This window comes from Eriocheir sinensis, chromosome 39 (assembly GCF_024679095.1).
Source record: "Eriocheir sinensis breed Jianghai 21 chromosome 39, ASM2467909v1, whole genome shotgun sequence".
In the NCBI taxonomy this organism is placed as follows: Eukaryota; Metazoa; Arthropoda; class Malacostraca; order Decapoda; family Varunidae; genus Eriocheir; species Eriocheir sinensis.
The window spans coordinates 9,726,064-9,742,268 of NC_066547.1; the positions used below are offsets into that span (position 1 = coordinate 9,726,064).

Below are 16,205 nucleotides of genomic sequence, written 5' to 3' on the forward strand. Positions count from 1 at the left end.
GAGGGAAGAGGAGAGAGGGGGGAAAGCAAGAGAGGAGAAGAGGCGAGGAAAGGGAGCTTGGAAGAATATAAAAGAGGCGGAGTTTGATATTTAGAACACTGAGGGTAGAAGAGGAGAGCAGGAGAGCACTAAAGGCTACGAGAGAGGTTGAAGAAAGCTAGGAGGAAGTCAGGGTAAGGAAAGAGGAAGAGGCGAGGAAACGGGGCTTGGGAGAGGGAAAGAATGGCGGAGTTCGAGCTTGCGGGAACAGGGAAGGAGTGAGAAAACAGTATAAGAGGTTGGGGAGGGAAAAAAAGGCTAGGAAAGAGACTGAAAGAAGGTTTAGGGAATGAGGATAAGGAGGTGCGCTTGAGAAAGGAAAAGAGACTGAGAAGTTTGAGATTTAGAGAACAGGGAAGGAATGAGAGGAGAGGACTAGAGGCTGGGGAGAGAAAGAAAGGGTATGAGAGAGGTTGAGGAAAACTAGAAGGAACTAAAGGATAAGGAATAGGTTGATGGAAGGCTAGGGGAGTGAGGGCAAGGGAGAGAAGCAAGGGAAGGAATGAGCTTAACTGAATGAGAGGTTGAGGGAAGCCAAAGTAAATCAAGGGTATGTAGTGGGCGGTGAAGAGGGACTGAGAGAAACTGAAAAAGAAACTGAGGGAAGGAAGAGAGTGGAATGAGGTGCTAAATAAGGAATGGGGAAGGATAAGAGGAGGGGATAAAGAGTTGAAAGGACTGCAAGGGAAGAGGATTTGGCATGAGCTGGGGTCGGGGAGTGATTGAATGCAGCTGAGGCAAGGAGGAGAGCGGTGAGTGAAGCACGCAGACCTAATATTCCGCCTGAAAAATAAAAAATGATGCAAAACTAAGAGATAAACTTAATATTCCGACCACAAGTTGGATAAAAACGTATTTTCTCTTTGGATAAGGATAATGTACATGAGGAGGAGGAGGATGAGGAGGAGGAGGAGAGTCGTATTATAAGAATTTTCGTCGCCCAAGAACACATATTTGAAAAGACTTTCGAAGGAGTAGTTTTATGACCCTGGTGGTAGTTTGACCCTTCTTCTGTACCATGAGCCTGAAGAAACACTCATTAGAACCCGACTGACCCCCTCTTTGACCTTTAGAAATAGCTGATGTGAGAAGCGAAAGTGTCTTATAACACCGATCTAAGGTTTCTGAGTGTGACTTACCGATAGCTGACACCAGGGAGGAGACTATGAGGGGGATGATGAGGGCCTTGAGCGCTCGCAGGAACAGCTCTCCGATGTAGCCCACGTACATGATCTCTCGCTTCGTCCATGGCTCCTCGCGCGAGTACCTGCAACAAGGACACAGAATCTTACGTGCTTATCTTGCTTGTTTGCTTCATGGCTTTTGCATTTACTAGATAATCACTTTCGTACTCGATTAGTCACTTGCTATCTTATTTACTTTCTTACTTATCTGCTTGATCTCTTGCTTGCTTGCTTACATGCTAACTTGATGAACTAATTAAATACAGACTTATTTACTTCATTCCTTGCTTGCTTGCTTACGATTTACTTACTGACTGACTTTTTAACTTGCTTACATACTGACTAAATTGCTAGATTGATTACCGAGTGACTTACTGACTGACTGACTGACTGACTTATTCAATGACTGGATGAATAACTTCCTAGCTTGGACGCTTACTGATTTACTGACTGACTGACTGACTTATTCAATGGCTGGATGAATACCTTCCTAGCTTGGACGCTTACTGATTTACTAACTGACTGACTGATTGACTTTCTTGCTTACATTTCTTTTCTTTAATACTCAAAGCAAACTCAGTGTTACCAAATTATCGACTTACTTAAACAAATCGTATGTTCTCTTACTCATCCTTACTCACACCTACTCAGTATTACACCACTTTTACTTACGTCACAATCATCACCGTCAACACACTCATCGCATATTCTCCTCATACCTTACTTTGAAACGTGAATCACCTCTTTATATTTCCTGATTCGAGGGTCATGTTTCATATGATTCACCATTACTCATTCGGAAACACTCACGTCCCTAGACCCCACCCTCTGTGTAATACTAACGCCATCAGACTCTACTTCTTTATACTTCTTTATTTCTTTATACTATCAGGACACCTCTCCGCCGTAAATTGATTGATCTTTTTGGCCACTCTATTCAGGAGCAGTAAGTAGCGGGCTTTTTTTTTATTATTATTATTTTTTTTTTTACGCCCTTGCACTGTCTCCTCTGCTGTAAAAAAACACTCATTCTTCTTCTTTATACTATTTAAACTCTTCTTTATATTTCTTCTTTTTTATTCTCCTTTTACTTTTTATATTCTTCTCTTTACTTCTTTATACTCTTCTTTACACTTCTTTTTACCATCTATTTACTCTATACTTTTCTCTACACCTCTTTATAAATATCTTCACTACTTTACTTCTTTATCGCGTACACTCGTTTTGCTTGTTTTACACTGCCATAATTATTACCTTTTTCTTTTATTTCATTTGTATTCTGATTTTTTTATTTGAAATTATTATATATTTGTAGTACTTTGTGTTTCGTGCCTCACAGCGAATTAAGACTTTCACAACCGATGTTAATTTGGTTTCATTTAAAGGAAGTTTTGCTCATATTCTTGGCAAAAAAAAAAAAAAAATGTGACCACTTTTTATTCACGTCCAACGTCGTCATAAACTTTTTTTTTCGTCTTTTAGTTACCACGTGTCCTTTTTTCTGACTTGCCAAAACAATTTATCTCATCTTGTTCCTCTGATGCAATATAAAAAAAATCGCTTTAGTTGTCTTCAGGGCTTCAGGGCACAATAAAAGGAAACTTACTAGGTCACTAAAAATCGCATGATTCTCTCTCTCTCTCTCTCTCTCTCTCTCTCTCTCTCTCTCTCTCTCTCTCTCACACACACTTTACATTCCACTACTTCTTTCTTCCTCAATCATTCTTTTAATCCTCTTTGCAAACCTCGTAAAACCTATCATATGATCCAACACCCACAATCCTTCCATTACTCTCTCTCTCTCTCTCTCTCTCTCGCACCCACCGTAGGATGAGGCCAAGCACCACGCCGCCCGTCACACCGGAGACCGTCAGGATGGGCAGCAAGTTGGCGTTGACGGCATCCTTTATCGCCTTCGGGTTGCAGGATATCTTTCGAGACATCGTGTTGGTCGTGGAGGAGGCGCTGGCGATCACTACAGGCTGAAGGGGGGAGGAGGAGGAGGAGGTGCCAGTGGTGGTGGTGGTTACGACAGCGGCGGCGGCAGGAGGGGCAGCGGTGGTGGTGGTGGTGATGGTGCGTCCGTCTGAGGGGGACCACACGACTGTCTGCTGCCCGGCTGATCTGTGGGCAAGGAGACGAGAGTATGAGGTGGGTTTTCCTGCGTGGTGGAAGGAAGGGTAAGGAGAGAAGAATAATGGGGCGTGGTTTCCTGTGTTGTATAAGTAGGAAGATGTGTTTTCCTACTTGTTGTCACATCAAGTAGGAAAACACTGCTTGATGTCACAAAGGTAAAGAAGAGAAGGAAATAAAATATGAACAGCGTAGCTAAATATGTGAATAATACGGTATTAATAGATAAATAAATAATGGCAGCATTTACGTAGATATATTAAAAAAATGATATATGATTGAGAAAATACAACTAAATATCTACATAACTGATTAAATAAATATTCATAAATGAATACTACAGTAAGGTGAGCGTTTTGCAAGTTTTTCAAGGGAAATTTTCAAAGAATGAAAGATAAAAAGCTTTGAACAATTTAAAAACGAATGCTGTCCCTTTGAGGTGGGGGACTTGAGGAAAAACGGCGCATTTTCCACTTTTGTCTTCAGTGAAAAAATAAAGATAAAAATGAATAAAAATATTTCAACAAAGTTAAAGAAAAAATGTCCAAACAACTATTTACTGCCCTGATATGAGAAAGAGGGAAGCATTCCAAAGTGTGTTTATTTTTATCAACAAGGGTTGCATTTCAAGAAAAAAGAAAACGAGATGAATGTGAACTGTGCGACAAGGTATAGATATAACCAAGTAAATACATACACGAAAACAAATATGGGAATAAGGAAACAATCAAATAAATAGCACCCAAACAGTTAGCAGATTCATCTATAGTGATAGTACACAAAGCTCGCCATCCCTCGCTCAAGAACAGGAGATAAAAAATATGAACTGAAAATGAAAAAAAAAAAAATAACAGAAACAAACTGATAACGAAAACAAAACAAAACACTGCCAAACAAACACAATGTATCTAAATCAAACCCAAAATCCTACCCATGCTTTACCCTATTTTCCATTTCTCTCTACTCATCTTCCCCTCAAAGTTCCCCTGAATCTCAACCCTCGCCTGAGAACACGACGTGGCATACGATCGTCTCTTGTTGGTGGATGTGATCGTCTTTTGTTCCCGAGGCTGAGGGATTGCAGGGGATTTTACGGGACCGAGCTGCGTGAGTGGAAGGGAAGCGAAGGGGATGATCCTAGGAGGGAGGGAGGTAGGTAAGAGGTAGTGGCAAAAGAAGGAACGGAAAGAAGAAGTATATATGAGGGTGTGTGTGAGAGAGATAAAGAGTGGAAAGGTTACACTAGAGGAAGAAAGGAAAGAAGAAAAACGAAAGCAAAGGTTAACATAGAGGAAGGAAAAGAAAAAAGAAAAGAAAAGGAGTGAGCGAGTGAGGGAAGAACAGCAGGGTGAAGGAAGGAGAGTAGACAGGGAATATGTTGTGTGTGAGGGAAAGAAACAGAGAAAGGTTACTTAAGAGAAGGGAAACAAAAAGAAAGCGAGCGAGGGACGAAGGAAGAGAAGGATGAAGGAAAGAGAGTAGACAGTGAATTTGTATGTGTGTGTGTGAGGAAGAGAAAGAGAGCAAAGGTTTCATGAAGAGGAAGGAAAAGGAAAATAAAGAAAATAAAAGAGGGGATGGAAGAAGAGCAGAGTGAAGGGAGAAGGGAAGACAGGGACAGGAAGGGAAGAGAGGAAGGACATACAGGTGACAGGAAGAAGTCTCTGCGATATGAAGGAGAAAAAGGCAGGTTTGGGATGAAGGAAGATGTGAGAAGCGTGAAGGGGGGGGAGAGAGAGAGAGAGAGAGAGAGAGAGAGAGAGAGAGAGAGAGAGAGAGAGAGAGAGAGAGAGAGAGAGAGAGAGAGAGAGAGAGAGAGAGAGAGAGGGGTGGGGGGTAGGCTCCTGCCTCTTTTTTTTCCCGCCCTTTGTTCTCCCCTTCCCCTCATTTCCTTGGCAACACTTACGCCTCGTCTCCCTAATAATGACACTAAGTAGGCCACGGCGGCGGTCTCACATTACCGAGAGAGAGAGAGAGAGAGAGAGAGAGAGAGAGAGAGAGAGAGAGAGAGAGAGAGAGAGAGAGAGAGAGAGAGAGAGAGAGAGAGAGAGAGAGAGAGAGAGAGAGACAGAGACAGATAGAGAGAGAGAGAGAGAGAGAGAGAGAGAGAGAGAGAGAGAGAGAGAGAGAGAGAGAGAGAGAGAGAGAGAGAGAGAGAGAGAGAGAGAGAGAGAGAGAGAGAGAGAGAGAGAGAGAGAGAGAGAGAGAGAGCGAGAGAGAGAGAGAGAGAGAGAGAGAGAGAGAGAGAGAGAGAGAGAGAGAGAGAGAGAGAGAGAGAGAGAGAGAGAGAGAGGCTGGACGAAAACAAACTTAGCGTGTGTGAGAAAGAAAGAGATAAGGAGAGAGAGAGAGAGAGAGAGAGAGAGAGAGAGAGAGAGAGAGAGAGAGAGAGAGAGAGAGAGAGAGAGAGAGAGAGAGAGAGAGAGAGAGAGAGAGAGAGAGAGAGAGAGAGAGAGAATAGACAAATTAAATCAATAATGGAACTGTAAACAAACAAACACACACACACACACACACACACACGAACATGACTTTTTTTTGAGAGTGCGTGAGAGAAGAGACAGAGAGAACGCCCATGATTGTAACGACACACACACACACACACACACACACACACACACGGAGTCAGGGTCACACACCATATACACAAACAAACTCGTAGGCCTTTCAAACACGTCTACTTTTTTCACGTCATGACATAACCACACACACACACACACACACACACACACACACACACACACACACACACACACACACACACACACACACACACACACGTAAACAAATGACGTTGCACAAATACGTAAACATATACAACTATTTTTTTCGCATTCAAGATTTCTTTAATTCGAATGCCACAAAACAGAGCCTTCGCAAATCCAAACTATGACTGACTGTATAGAATTCCCTGTATTGATGTCACCTGTGTTGTCTGATAGCAATTCCAGATCTTGTTTGCACAGTGCTTGCTCCGAGGAAACTGGAAGTATCTAGTTTGAATCTGTGTGTGTGTGTGTGTGTGTGTGTGTGTGTGTGTGTGTGTGTGTGTGTGTGTGTTCTTACCTATTTTTTCTCACTTAACTGTACTTTCATAGGATTGAGTCAAGCTCGTTTTGTCTCGTCTTTTGACATCAGTTCATCTTACTTTTCTTTAAAACTATGCATATTTTTGACATAACTTCTTCTGGTAGCGCGTTCTATTTGTGTGTGTGTGTGTGTGTGTGTGTGTGTGTGTGTGTGTAGGCGATGACAAACTGAAAGCAAACACGTTGGAACAGCTGTGTACGCGACTGCCAACACTCCCCGCCCTCATACGCACATGTCCAACGCATGCTCATCTCATGGTATATACGATTTCAATGCCTTTGGTCTCTTCATTTATGTGATTTCTCTTCTTCCTCCTTTCTCTTCTTCCTTTCCTTTCGTTCTGGAGCAAATCTACGCAAAGGTTAACCGAGGCATAGAAGCTAATGGTAAAAGAATGTGGAGATAAAAGGTTGAATATATGAAAAGAAAAGAAAAACACAACTGGGATAAGAGAAAGAAAGGGGAGAGCTACATTGAAAAGTGAAGGTTTGAATAGAAAAAGTGGATGATAGGGAGAGTCAATGGAATGGAATGGAAGTGATACGAGAGGGAGATAAGGATAAATGGATGAAAGGGGAATGATTAATGCGTATGAGAGAGAGAGAGAGAGAGAGAGAGAGAGAGAGAGAGAGGATGGATGGATGGAAACGATGATAACCTGAAGAATGTGGAAGGAAAAGGAGGATAAGAAGATGGGAAGAAAGAGAAAGGGAAAAGAGAAGATAAAAGAGGGGGAGACTAATGATAAAGGAGACAAGAAAAGGAATAAAAAAAGAAAGCGGAGATAAACTAAGTGTAAAAAGAAGGAAATCAAGTAAGATGAGAACGGGGAGGAAGAGGAAAGATAATATTAAAAGGGAAAAGGGAAAAGGGAGATGTTAGGACAAAGATCGGATTAAATGATAAGCAGTGACATGGAAGTTGTTAAAATCGGCAAAATAATGAGCCATGAAAAGGATTACGAAGAAGGGGAAGGAGAACAAATGATAAAGGGGAAGAGAGAGAGAGAGAGAGAGAGAGAGAGAGAGAGAGAGAGAGAGAGAGAGAGAGAGAGAGAGTGGAGACAAAAGGAAAGAAGCGAGGGAGGGAAGTCAGAATGGAAAGAAACAAGAGTGAGGAAAAGATAGAAAGAGGAAAAGAAAATGAAGGAAGGAAATGAGAGAAAAACGGAAAGGGAGAGACATTAGTGGATAATACGATAATGTAAAAAAAGAGAAAAAAAAAACCTATAGAGAAGAGGCAAAGGAGTAAAAGGAAAAAAAAAGTTGAAACAATATTGGAGGACGCTTAGAAAAAAAAAGCAAAGAGGAAGAAGTCGAGGGGAAGAGGGGAGGAGAGGGAAGAAAAAGGGGAGTGAAGGGGGAGGGGGAGAGGGGAGAGAGAATGGAAGGATGGACAAAAAGAAAGGAAACGAGAAGAGAGAATGTAATTGAGTCCTCTTATTATTCATGCCGCGAGATGTGTCAAGGGAATTCGATCAAGAGAGAGAGAGAGAGAGAGAGAGAGAGAGAGAGAGAGAGAGAGAGAGAGAGAGAGAGAGAGAGAGAGAGAGAGAGAGAGAGACCACGTGACCACACACACACACAAAAAAAAAAGATCCTCGGCTGAACCTCGCGCTCCGTTGCTTCTCCTCTCCAACAAAACTCCTCCTCTTCCTCTTCCTCCTCCTCCTCCTTTACCTCCTTTCCTCCTCCTCCTCCAGTAAGGCAAGGGACAGGTTGCCATAGTTCCTTGTACCCGGACACTGGCAATTATAGGACTAAATGCGACCATCCGGTGCAGAATGGCCGAGGCGAAATGTACCTGTTTATCCAGTAGGCTTATCACCCATACGAGCCCTGGTGTGTAGCCGCCTCTTGCCCCGAGCTGAGAGGGGTCGAGGGCGAGGGGGGAATAAAGTGATATGCTGACCGTAGGCTTGAGAAGGGAAGGAAGGATATTATTGTGGTGTGGAGAGGGACAGACATGAAAGGGAAGGAAGGTCAAGGGGAGGGAAGGAGAGGTGGGATGGAAATGATTTGGTTATGGTGGTGGTGACGGGGAAGTATGGCGGTGGTGGTGGTGGTGGTGGTGATTTGATGAAAGAATTGGAGGCTGAAAGAGCAATATATACAAAGGAACACAAAGAAAGAACAAACAACAGCAGACATGATGATCCTTACGAGGCTGTTTGTGACAAGCTACACTAACTATCTGATCAAAGGTGGAAGATGAAGGACAGCAAAAAATAGTAGGAAAGAGTAGACACATATAGATAGGTAGATAGGCAGATAGATATAGATAGATAGAGATAACTAGATAAAGAGTGAGAGAATCATCTACATTACACTAATAACAAACAAACAAATATGACGTATGAACGAATAAAGAAACAGAAAAAGACAAGGCAAAGAAAACCTTCAATAAAAAAATAAAAAACGAATGAGATAGGAATGGAAGAAGAGAGATCAGCTTACACTGTGACCACACACACACACACACACACACACACACACACACACACACAGGAGTACCTACAGCTAAAGGTAAAAAGAAAAAGAAAGGGTCGATAGGGTGGAAAAATAACAATAAATCCCAACAAGATATGCTGCGTCACGCCCAAGATACAGCGAGGAATGTAACGCTATACGCCTCTGTGTGTGCATGTGTGTGTGTGTGTCATCCCTGTGTGTGTCACCACACACACACACACACACACACACACACACACACACACACACATAAGCACCCTATCAGCTCTCCCTCAATCGCCAAGGACAGTCTGATCACCATTCTATTTCTTGAGTTACTACGGAGCTTAACTTTCTGCTTGGTGACTTCGGCAAGGAGACTCGAACTGACGAAAACTGGATCGGCAACTCGACACTTTTCCTCATCACTACGCCAGCCACGAGAGTGACATCCGTATTCTCAGACAATCTAAATTCTCACAGCAAATATTCCCTAAGTCAACAAGGAAGATTAGACAAATATTCCCAAAGTCAACAAGGAAGATTAGACAAATATTCCCAAAGTCAACAAGGAAGATTAGACAAATATTCCCTAAGTCAACAAGGAAGATTAGACAAATATTCCCAAAGTCAACAAAGAAGATTAGACAAATATTCCCAAAGTCAACAAAGAAGATTGGTCGAGTTTTCATGAGTGTTTCTCCCATTCAAGTTGCAGAAGCCTTGTCAAACTATCACTTGGCTCGGAAAAGTACCCATGGATATGCTTACAAGTTCTACGAAGGCCTTATTAAATGTGGATATACAACCCCCGATATGGTATAGAGGAAATAAATGATCAATGTAATGTGTATCTCTCTTTCTCACTTTTTTTTCAATTCACCAGAAGAAAGTAGTTACAGGGTACTGAACGAGGCGTGACTTGAACGCATATTCCTGCAGCAGAGTTCGGCACCCGGCCCGGTATAGAGATTAAGTTGAGATATATTGGAATACTGAACCCCTTCTTTACTTTTCGCCGGACCACACATCCAGAATAATTAGGAGAGGATTATGTGGTTTGTTTGCGAGCTACGACACACCCACGGCTCAGCGGCTCGGGGAGGTGCCAAACATGCGCACACTTCCGAAACATGCGACCAAGATTGCATTGTCTGATTCCCCTCGCTGGACAGTCACGGTGAAAGGACTCGCGTGATGTCTCGGGGTTCACGCTTCTTCGCACGTTCTTTGTGTTCCTCGGATGTTGTGTGGAAAAAGAAAAAATGATGTCATTCATATCCTGGTTTAGGGCCAAAGTGGAAGAAACCATGCGTATGTTTTGTTCAATGAATAATGTAAAAAGGAACAGGTTAAGAAAATATGCAATCTTAAAGGTAAACAAAAAGAAAAACAGTCATAATTACCGTGGAAAGAAAAGAATGAATTACAGCAAACAGTATTGAAATAATGAAATAAGGACTAGAAAAAGGTAAAAGAAATAAAAAAAAAATCTTGTAAGATGAGGTAATGCGAGGAGAGGAGGGGAGGAAAGGATGCGAAGAGAGGGAGGGAAGGAAAGGAGAGGAAGGAAAAAAGGAAAGGAAATGAAGGAAGGGAAGGAATGAAACTAAACTAACTGTATTGCAAAATATGAAAATAGGGAAATATCTCAATCTATCTACCTACCTATCTATCTATCTACCTACCTCTCTATCTATCTATCTAGCAACCTATCTTTTTTTTTCTTTTTTTACAGCAAAGGAAACATCTGTCTATCTAGCAACCTATCTTTTTTTTCTTTTTTACAGCAAAGGAAACATCTGTCTATCTAGCAACCTATCTTTTTCTTTTTTTACAGCAAAGGAAGCAGTTCAAGGGGAAAAAAAAGAAGACAAATGAACCTGCTAATTACTCCCCCCATAAAAAGAAGAATAGAGGAGTTGCCAAAGGAGAGGTCAATTTCGGGAGGAGAGGCGTCTGGATACTTCTCTCTTCTATCCACCTATCTATCTATCTATCTATCCATCTATTCTCAAAAATAAAGTGTTGAACCAAAAAATCTCTGACGTTAACCCGAGGAAGGTGGACGTGGAGGGACACTCACTGAATTTCGTTTAAAAGTTTCCTATTTCTTGCACGTGAAAGTTTAGAAAGAGTGATGGGTCATATTTTCCCTCTCCCCCTCTCTCTCTCTCTCTCTCTCTCTGCATCCTGTTTTCCTTCTAAACGCGTCACTTGTAGGAAAAGGTCGACGTGAGAGCGTTTGTTTGTATTTAGGTTAACATTTAAGGGCAGACCATAAAGGTTACACGAACTAATAAATATTCCAAGACGACGATGCGATGAGACTGTGAGGTTATGTATGAAAATGACCTCCTCTTCCTCCTCCTCTTCCTCCCATTACTACTACTACCACTACTACTACTACTACTACTACTACTACTGCCACTGTTACCACTGCTACTGTATAATAATAATAAAAAGATAATAAGAAAAATAGAATCGTCACTCACTACCCCCAGTACTATATACCTCTTAAAAGAAGAAAAAGAAGAAAAACAAGAAGAAGAACTAGAAGCAGAACTAGAAGAAGAAGAACAACAACAACAACAACAACAACACTAAGAAAAAAACAACAGCAACAACAGTAACAACAACAACAGTAACTCCCTTGACCCTCACTAACATGACACAAAACATTAAGTGCCAAGACACCATCATTTGGCGCTGGAAGTTGACCTCTCATCCCCCACCCACCCCTACCCCCCTTTTCTCCTCCCTCCTCCCTCCCTTTCTCCCCTAAACATAAGCGCCATCTTGGGTCAGTCCATTATCTTTAGAAGGAGAGGAAGGGAGGGAAGGGAGGGAGGGAAGGAGGGGAAGGAAAGGAAAGAGGAGTAAGAAACGGAGGGAAGGAAAGGAGAGAAGGAGACGGAGGAAACGAGAGGAGAGGAAGGATAGGAAGAGAGGGAGGGAAGGAAAGGAGAGGAAGGGAGGGAAGGAAGGGAAGGAAAAGAAGGAAGGGAAGGAAAGATGAAGGGAAGGAGAAGGGTTAGAAGGGAAAGGGAGAGAGAAAAAGGAATGAGAGAGAGAGAGAGAGAGAGAGAGAGAGAGAGAGAGAGAGAGAGAGAGAGAGAGAGAGAGAGAGAGAGAGAGAGAGAGAGAAACTGATATAGCCACAGAGAAAGACAAAGGGAAAAAGGAAAAAAAAGGACAGGAGCGGGGCGTGTGTGGCAGGAAGGGCCGCCAATAACGATGAATCAATACCGCCAACAGGAAATAGGTAAAAAAAAGACGAAACAGAAAGAGAACAATACGAAAAGAAATAAAGAAACATATGCGTTCAGGTTCGTATTTTCTTATCCTCTCTTATAAACCGCATTACGGAAAAGAGGGAAAAGATAGGAAATGGAAAGAAAGACAAGAACTTCGAGGATAAGTCAGAGAGAGAGAGAGAGAGAGAGAGAGAGAGAGAGAGAGAGAGAGAGAGAGAGAGAGAGAGAGAGAGAGAGAGAGAGAGAGAGAGAGAGAGAGAGAGAGAGAGAGAGAGAGAGAGAGAGAGAGAGAGAGAGAGAACCCACAAAGAAAATGAGTAAAGAAATATACGACATAAATATCTGCTCTCTTACGTCACCCTTTAAAGAAAACGAAAAAATCCGTGGAACAAGAAGAAAAAGTAAAAATATGATACGACAATAAAACAAACAGATTAGGGTTGATATCGCACTCTTTAAACAACGATACTTACGAAACAAATTATATAACGTATGGGAAGAGAAAAAAAACACTCACTGAGCAGAAAGAAATTAAAAAACTACAGCACGAAAAATAAAACTGTGCTTGTAAATCACTCTTGCACACTAAGCATTACAAAAAAAAAAAAAGGAAAAAAAGGGAGAAAAGAAAGACCTTGAATTTACGCATGCCTTGTTTTTCCTTACGATTATAATGAGAGCGTAAAAAAAAGCCGATTTACATGCAAAAGATTTATGAGCCTCGTTGTCAAGTTCCTTTAAAAATATAGAAGAAAAAAGTTAGCTGCACAAGGTTATCAAGCGTGGTTTAAGTATATGGTAAAAAGTTAAAAAAAAGGCCATTTCCATAACTTTCCCAACTTCATGCGGAACTTCTTCACATAAAATAAACGAAAAATAATAGTAATAAAAAAATGTAAAATAAAGAACTCTTGAACCCACATTTATTTTAATCACAACTTTTCTAAACTCGTGCGGAATTACAAACATAAACAGTGAAAAAAATATATATGTAGAATAAAGCACTTTTGAACCATATATTTCTCTTTTTTTTACTCCGTCAGTGCAGTGTATGGCAATCTCTCTCTCTCTCTCTCTCTCTCTCTCTCTCTCTCTCTCTCTCTCTCTCACACACACACACTCACTCTCTTTCTAAACAGTATAATGAGTACGTAAAGGAAAAAGAGCAATCTCAGTCTTCGTTGAAGGGCCGCTGAGGGAGAACAAACAAAAGAAGCCTAAGAACTCCATTACCTAACAGCTTTCCCTTCCCTCACAAAGCCAAGGACGAGAACAGTAAGGGCAACAAAACGATCCGACCCTCTCTGTGACACTATGAAAAACAGTTGCTACGGAAGAGTATAGAGGAAAGAAGATCTGATTCCCTCTGACCTTCATCCTATTAGGGCGTTTTGGTCGCGAGAGAAAGAGAGAGGAAAAGACAGAGAAGAGAGAGAGAGAGAGAGAGAGAGAGAGAGAGAGAGAGAGAGAGAGAGAGAGAGAGAGAGAGAGAGAGAGAGAGAGAGAGAGAGAGAGAGAGAGAGATGATCCGACCCTCTCCGTGACTAACCCGACAAACAAATGCTACGGGAAAGTATAGAGTAGAAGAGATCGGATTCCCTTTGACCTTTATCCTATTATAACGTTTTGGTCTAGAAAGGGAGAGTAAGAGAGGAGAATGAAAAGGAGAGAAGGAATGCGAGGGAGAGATGGAAGATCGAGATTGGAGATACGTGAGATGGAGATAGAATGATAAGGTTTAGGCAGAAGAGGGAGAAGGATAGATGGAGGAAACGAAGATGAACAGATTAACAGTAAGGAAGGAGAGAGATCGTGGATATGGAGGGAAGAGGGAAGAAGGGAGAAAGTACTACTGGAATGGAATGTATAGACGAAATTGAAATAGAAAGGAAAGGAAACAACGAAGAGGAACATAAATTGAAAATGGAATGTAACAGCACTGGACTGGAATGTAAAGAGACGAAATAGATATAGAAAAAAAGGAAAAGAATGGAGAGGAAAATAAAAAAGAAAAGAGAATGAAACACTGCTGGAATTTAATGTAAGGAGATGAAATAGAAATACAAAGGAAAGGAAATAAAAGAAATGAATAGAAAAATAAGATAGAAAGGTAAAAGGTTCTGAGTATCGAGGGAGGAGAGGAACCAGTGGGAAGGGAGGAAGAAAGGGTGAGAGAGACGAAGTGGATAACATGAAGTGGATGAGTGGTACAACGAGAAAAGGAAAAAAAAGAGGAGGTGGAGGAAGAAGAGAAGAAGGAAGAGAATGGGGTGGACGAAAGTGAGGGTGGGAAGAACAGTAGGAAAAAGAAGAAGGAAAAAAAATAGGGAGAGTGTTTCAGGTTGTCCTTTTACGAAAAATGAAGGAAAAAAAATTAAAAGGAGAAGCGACAGGAGATAAAATTTGAGGCTGGTAAAATTAATGAAGAAAAAGTAACGATTAAATTTGTCCTTTGTCCGCATTAGCATATTTTAAAAGTGTGTGTGTGTGTGTGTGTGTGTGTGTGTGTGTGTGTGTGTGTGTGTGTGTGTGTGTGTGTGTGTGTGTGTGTGTGTGTGTGTGTGTGTCAATCAAACTAATCCTTTACACAAACAATGGAGAGGAAAGAAGAGCAACAACAACAACAGAGAGAGAGAGAGAGAGAGAGAGAGAGAGAGAGAGAGAGAGAGAGAGAGAGAGAGAGAGAGAGAGAGAGAGAGAGAGAGAGAGAGAGAGAGAGAGAGAGAGAGAGAGAGAGAGAGAGAAGGAGGAAAAAGGAGGATGAGGATGAGTAGGAGTAGGAGTAGGAGTAGGGGGAGGACCACAAGGGGTCATCCTATTGTATATACTTGAATAGATGCATTAGCCTTGTTGTTATGTAGAGGCTCTAAGCTCTCTCTCTCTCTCTCTTCAAAAAAATCTATATGATAGAGAGAGGAAAGAAACAAGGAAAGAACGAGATAATAAAACAGAAGAGCAAGAAAATATGACAATTAAAAAAAAAAAAAAACGTCCAATTTCTCTAAAAAAAAACAACGTAGAAAAAAAAATGGTTGCCATAAACTCGAGGGACAACAGAGGCAGCAAAGTTATCATCAAAACAACAACAAAAACAACAACAATAACTACAGCAGCTACAATAAGGACAATAACGCATAAAGTAAGAGGCGAAAGAACAAAAAAAAAAAAGCAAAAATTATCCTTTTATTTTTTACGTTAGTCAACAATATATATTTTTTTCCCGGGGTGATGAAGAAACTTTTTAGTCCGTCTGTGTATTAGTCTCTCTCTCTCTCTCTCTCTCTCTCTCTCTCTCTCTCTCTCTCTCTCTCTCTCTCTCTCTCTCTCTCTCTCTCTCTCTCTCTCTCTCTCTCTCTCTCTCTCTCTCTCTCTCTCACTCACCAGGGGCGGAAGGGAAAAAACAGGTTAATTACTGTTTGAGAGAGAGAGAGAGAGAGAGAGAGAGAGAGAGAGAGAGAGAGAGAGATAAGGTGATGGATGGTGTGTCAGGAAGATGAGCAGCTGTGAGGTAAAGTGACAAGCCCATCATGTCTTTCCTCTCTCTCACTCGCCACAAAGTTTAATCAGTGTAACTTTTCCTCTTCTCCTTCCGCCTCCTCTTTCCTCTTTCCTCTTGTATCCATCCTTCCCTTGCCATTAATCTTTCCTAACAAAAATAAACACTTTTCCTTCTTGTTGCGGATATTTCTACACTTTTATCTTGTTTATTTTTTACTTTCTTTTTCGCATCTCTCTTGTTTTCTTTCATTTTAACTTATTTTATTTCGTCACTGTTCAGTCTGCCTACTTTAATGCTCCTCTTTTAACTTTATTTACTTATCTTCCACTTTATCTTGTTTAATTTATCTTCCTTTTACGCATATCTTTCTTGTTTTCCTTCATTTTAACTTATTTCGTCTCGTTACTGGTCAGCCTTTCTACTTTCATTCTGTTTCTTTATCGTATTTACTGATCTTTTCTTTCTTTCCATAACTTATTCGTCTCTGCAGGTCTTGTCTTCATAACTCCTACTTTTTGCCTTGGAAGAGATAACCAACGTCCCAGGATTAACT

The 16,205-nt window shown here is 41.2% G+C and overlaps 1 protein-coding gene across 3 annotated transcripts in view; it reads right to left on the bottom strand.

The window, feature by feature from the left end:
- The window catches only part of LOC127008966 (excitatory amino acid transporter 3-like), a 96,319-nt gene that overhangs the window by 30,683 nt on the left and 49,431 nt on the right, over positions 1-16,205 (bottom strand). For 2 of the 3 annotated variants that reach the window (XM_050881509.1, XM_050881508.1), the window contains exons 2-3: positions 3,048-3,347; positions 1,179-1,306 (exon numbers count right to left, since the gene is read on the bottom strand). In XM_050881509.1, coding sequence (XP_050737466.1) covers positions 1,179-1,306; positions 3,048-3,166 — 247 coding nt within the window. In that variant the 5' untranslated portion in view covers positions 3,167-3,347. Of the gene's footprint in view, positions 1-1,178; positions 1,307-3,047; positions 3,348-16,205 lie in introns of those variants that run through there. The other variant, XM_050881506.1, reaches the window with a different exon arrangement.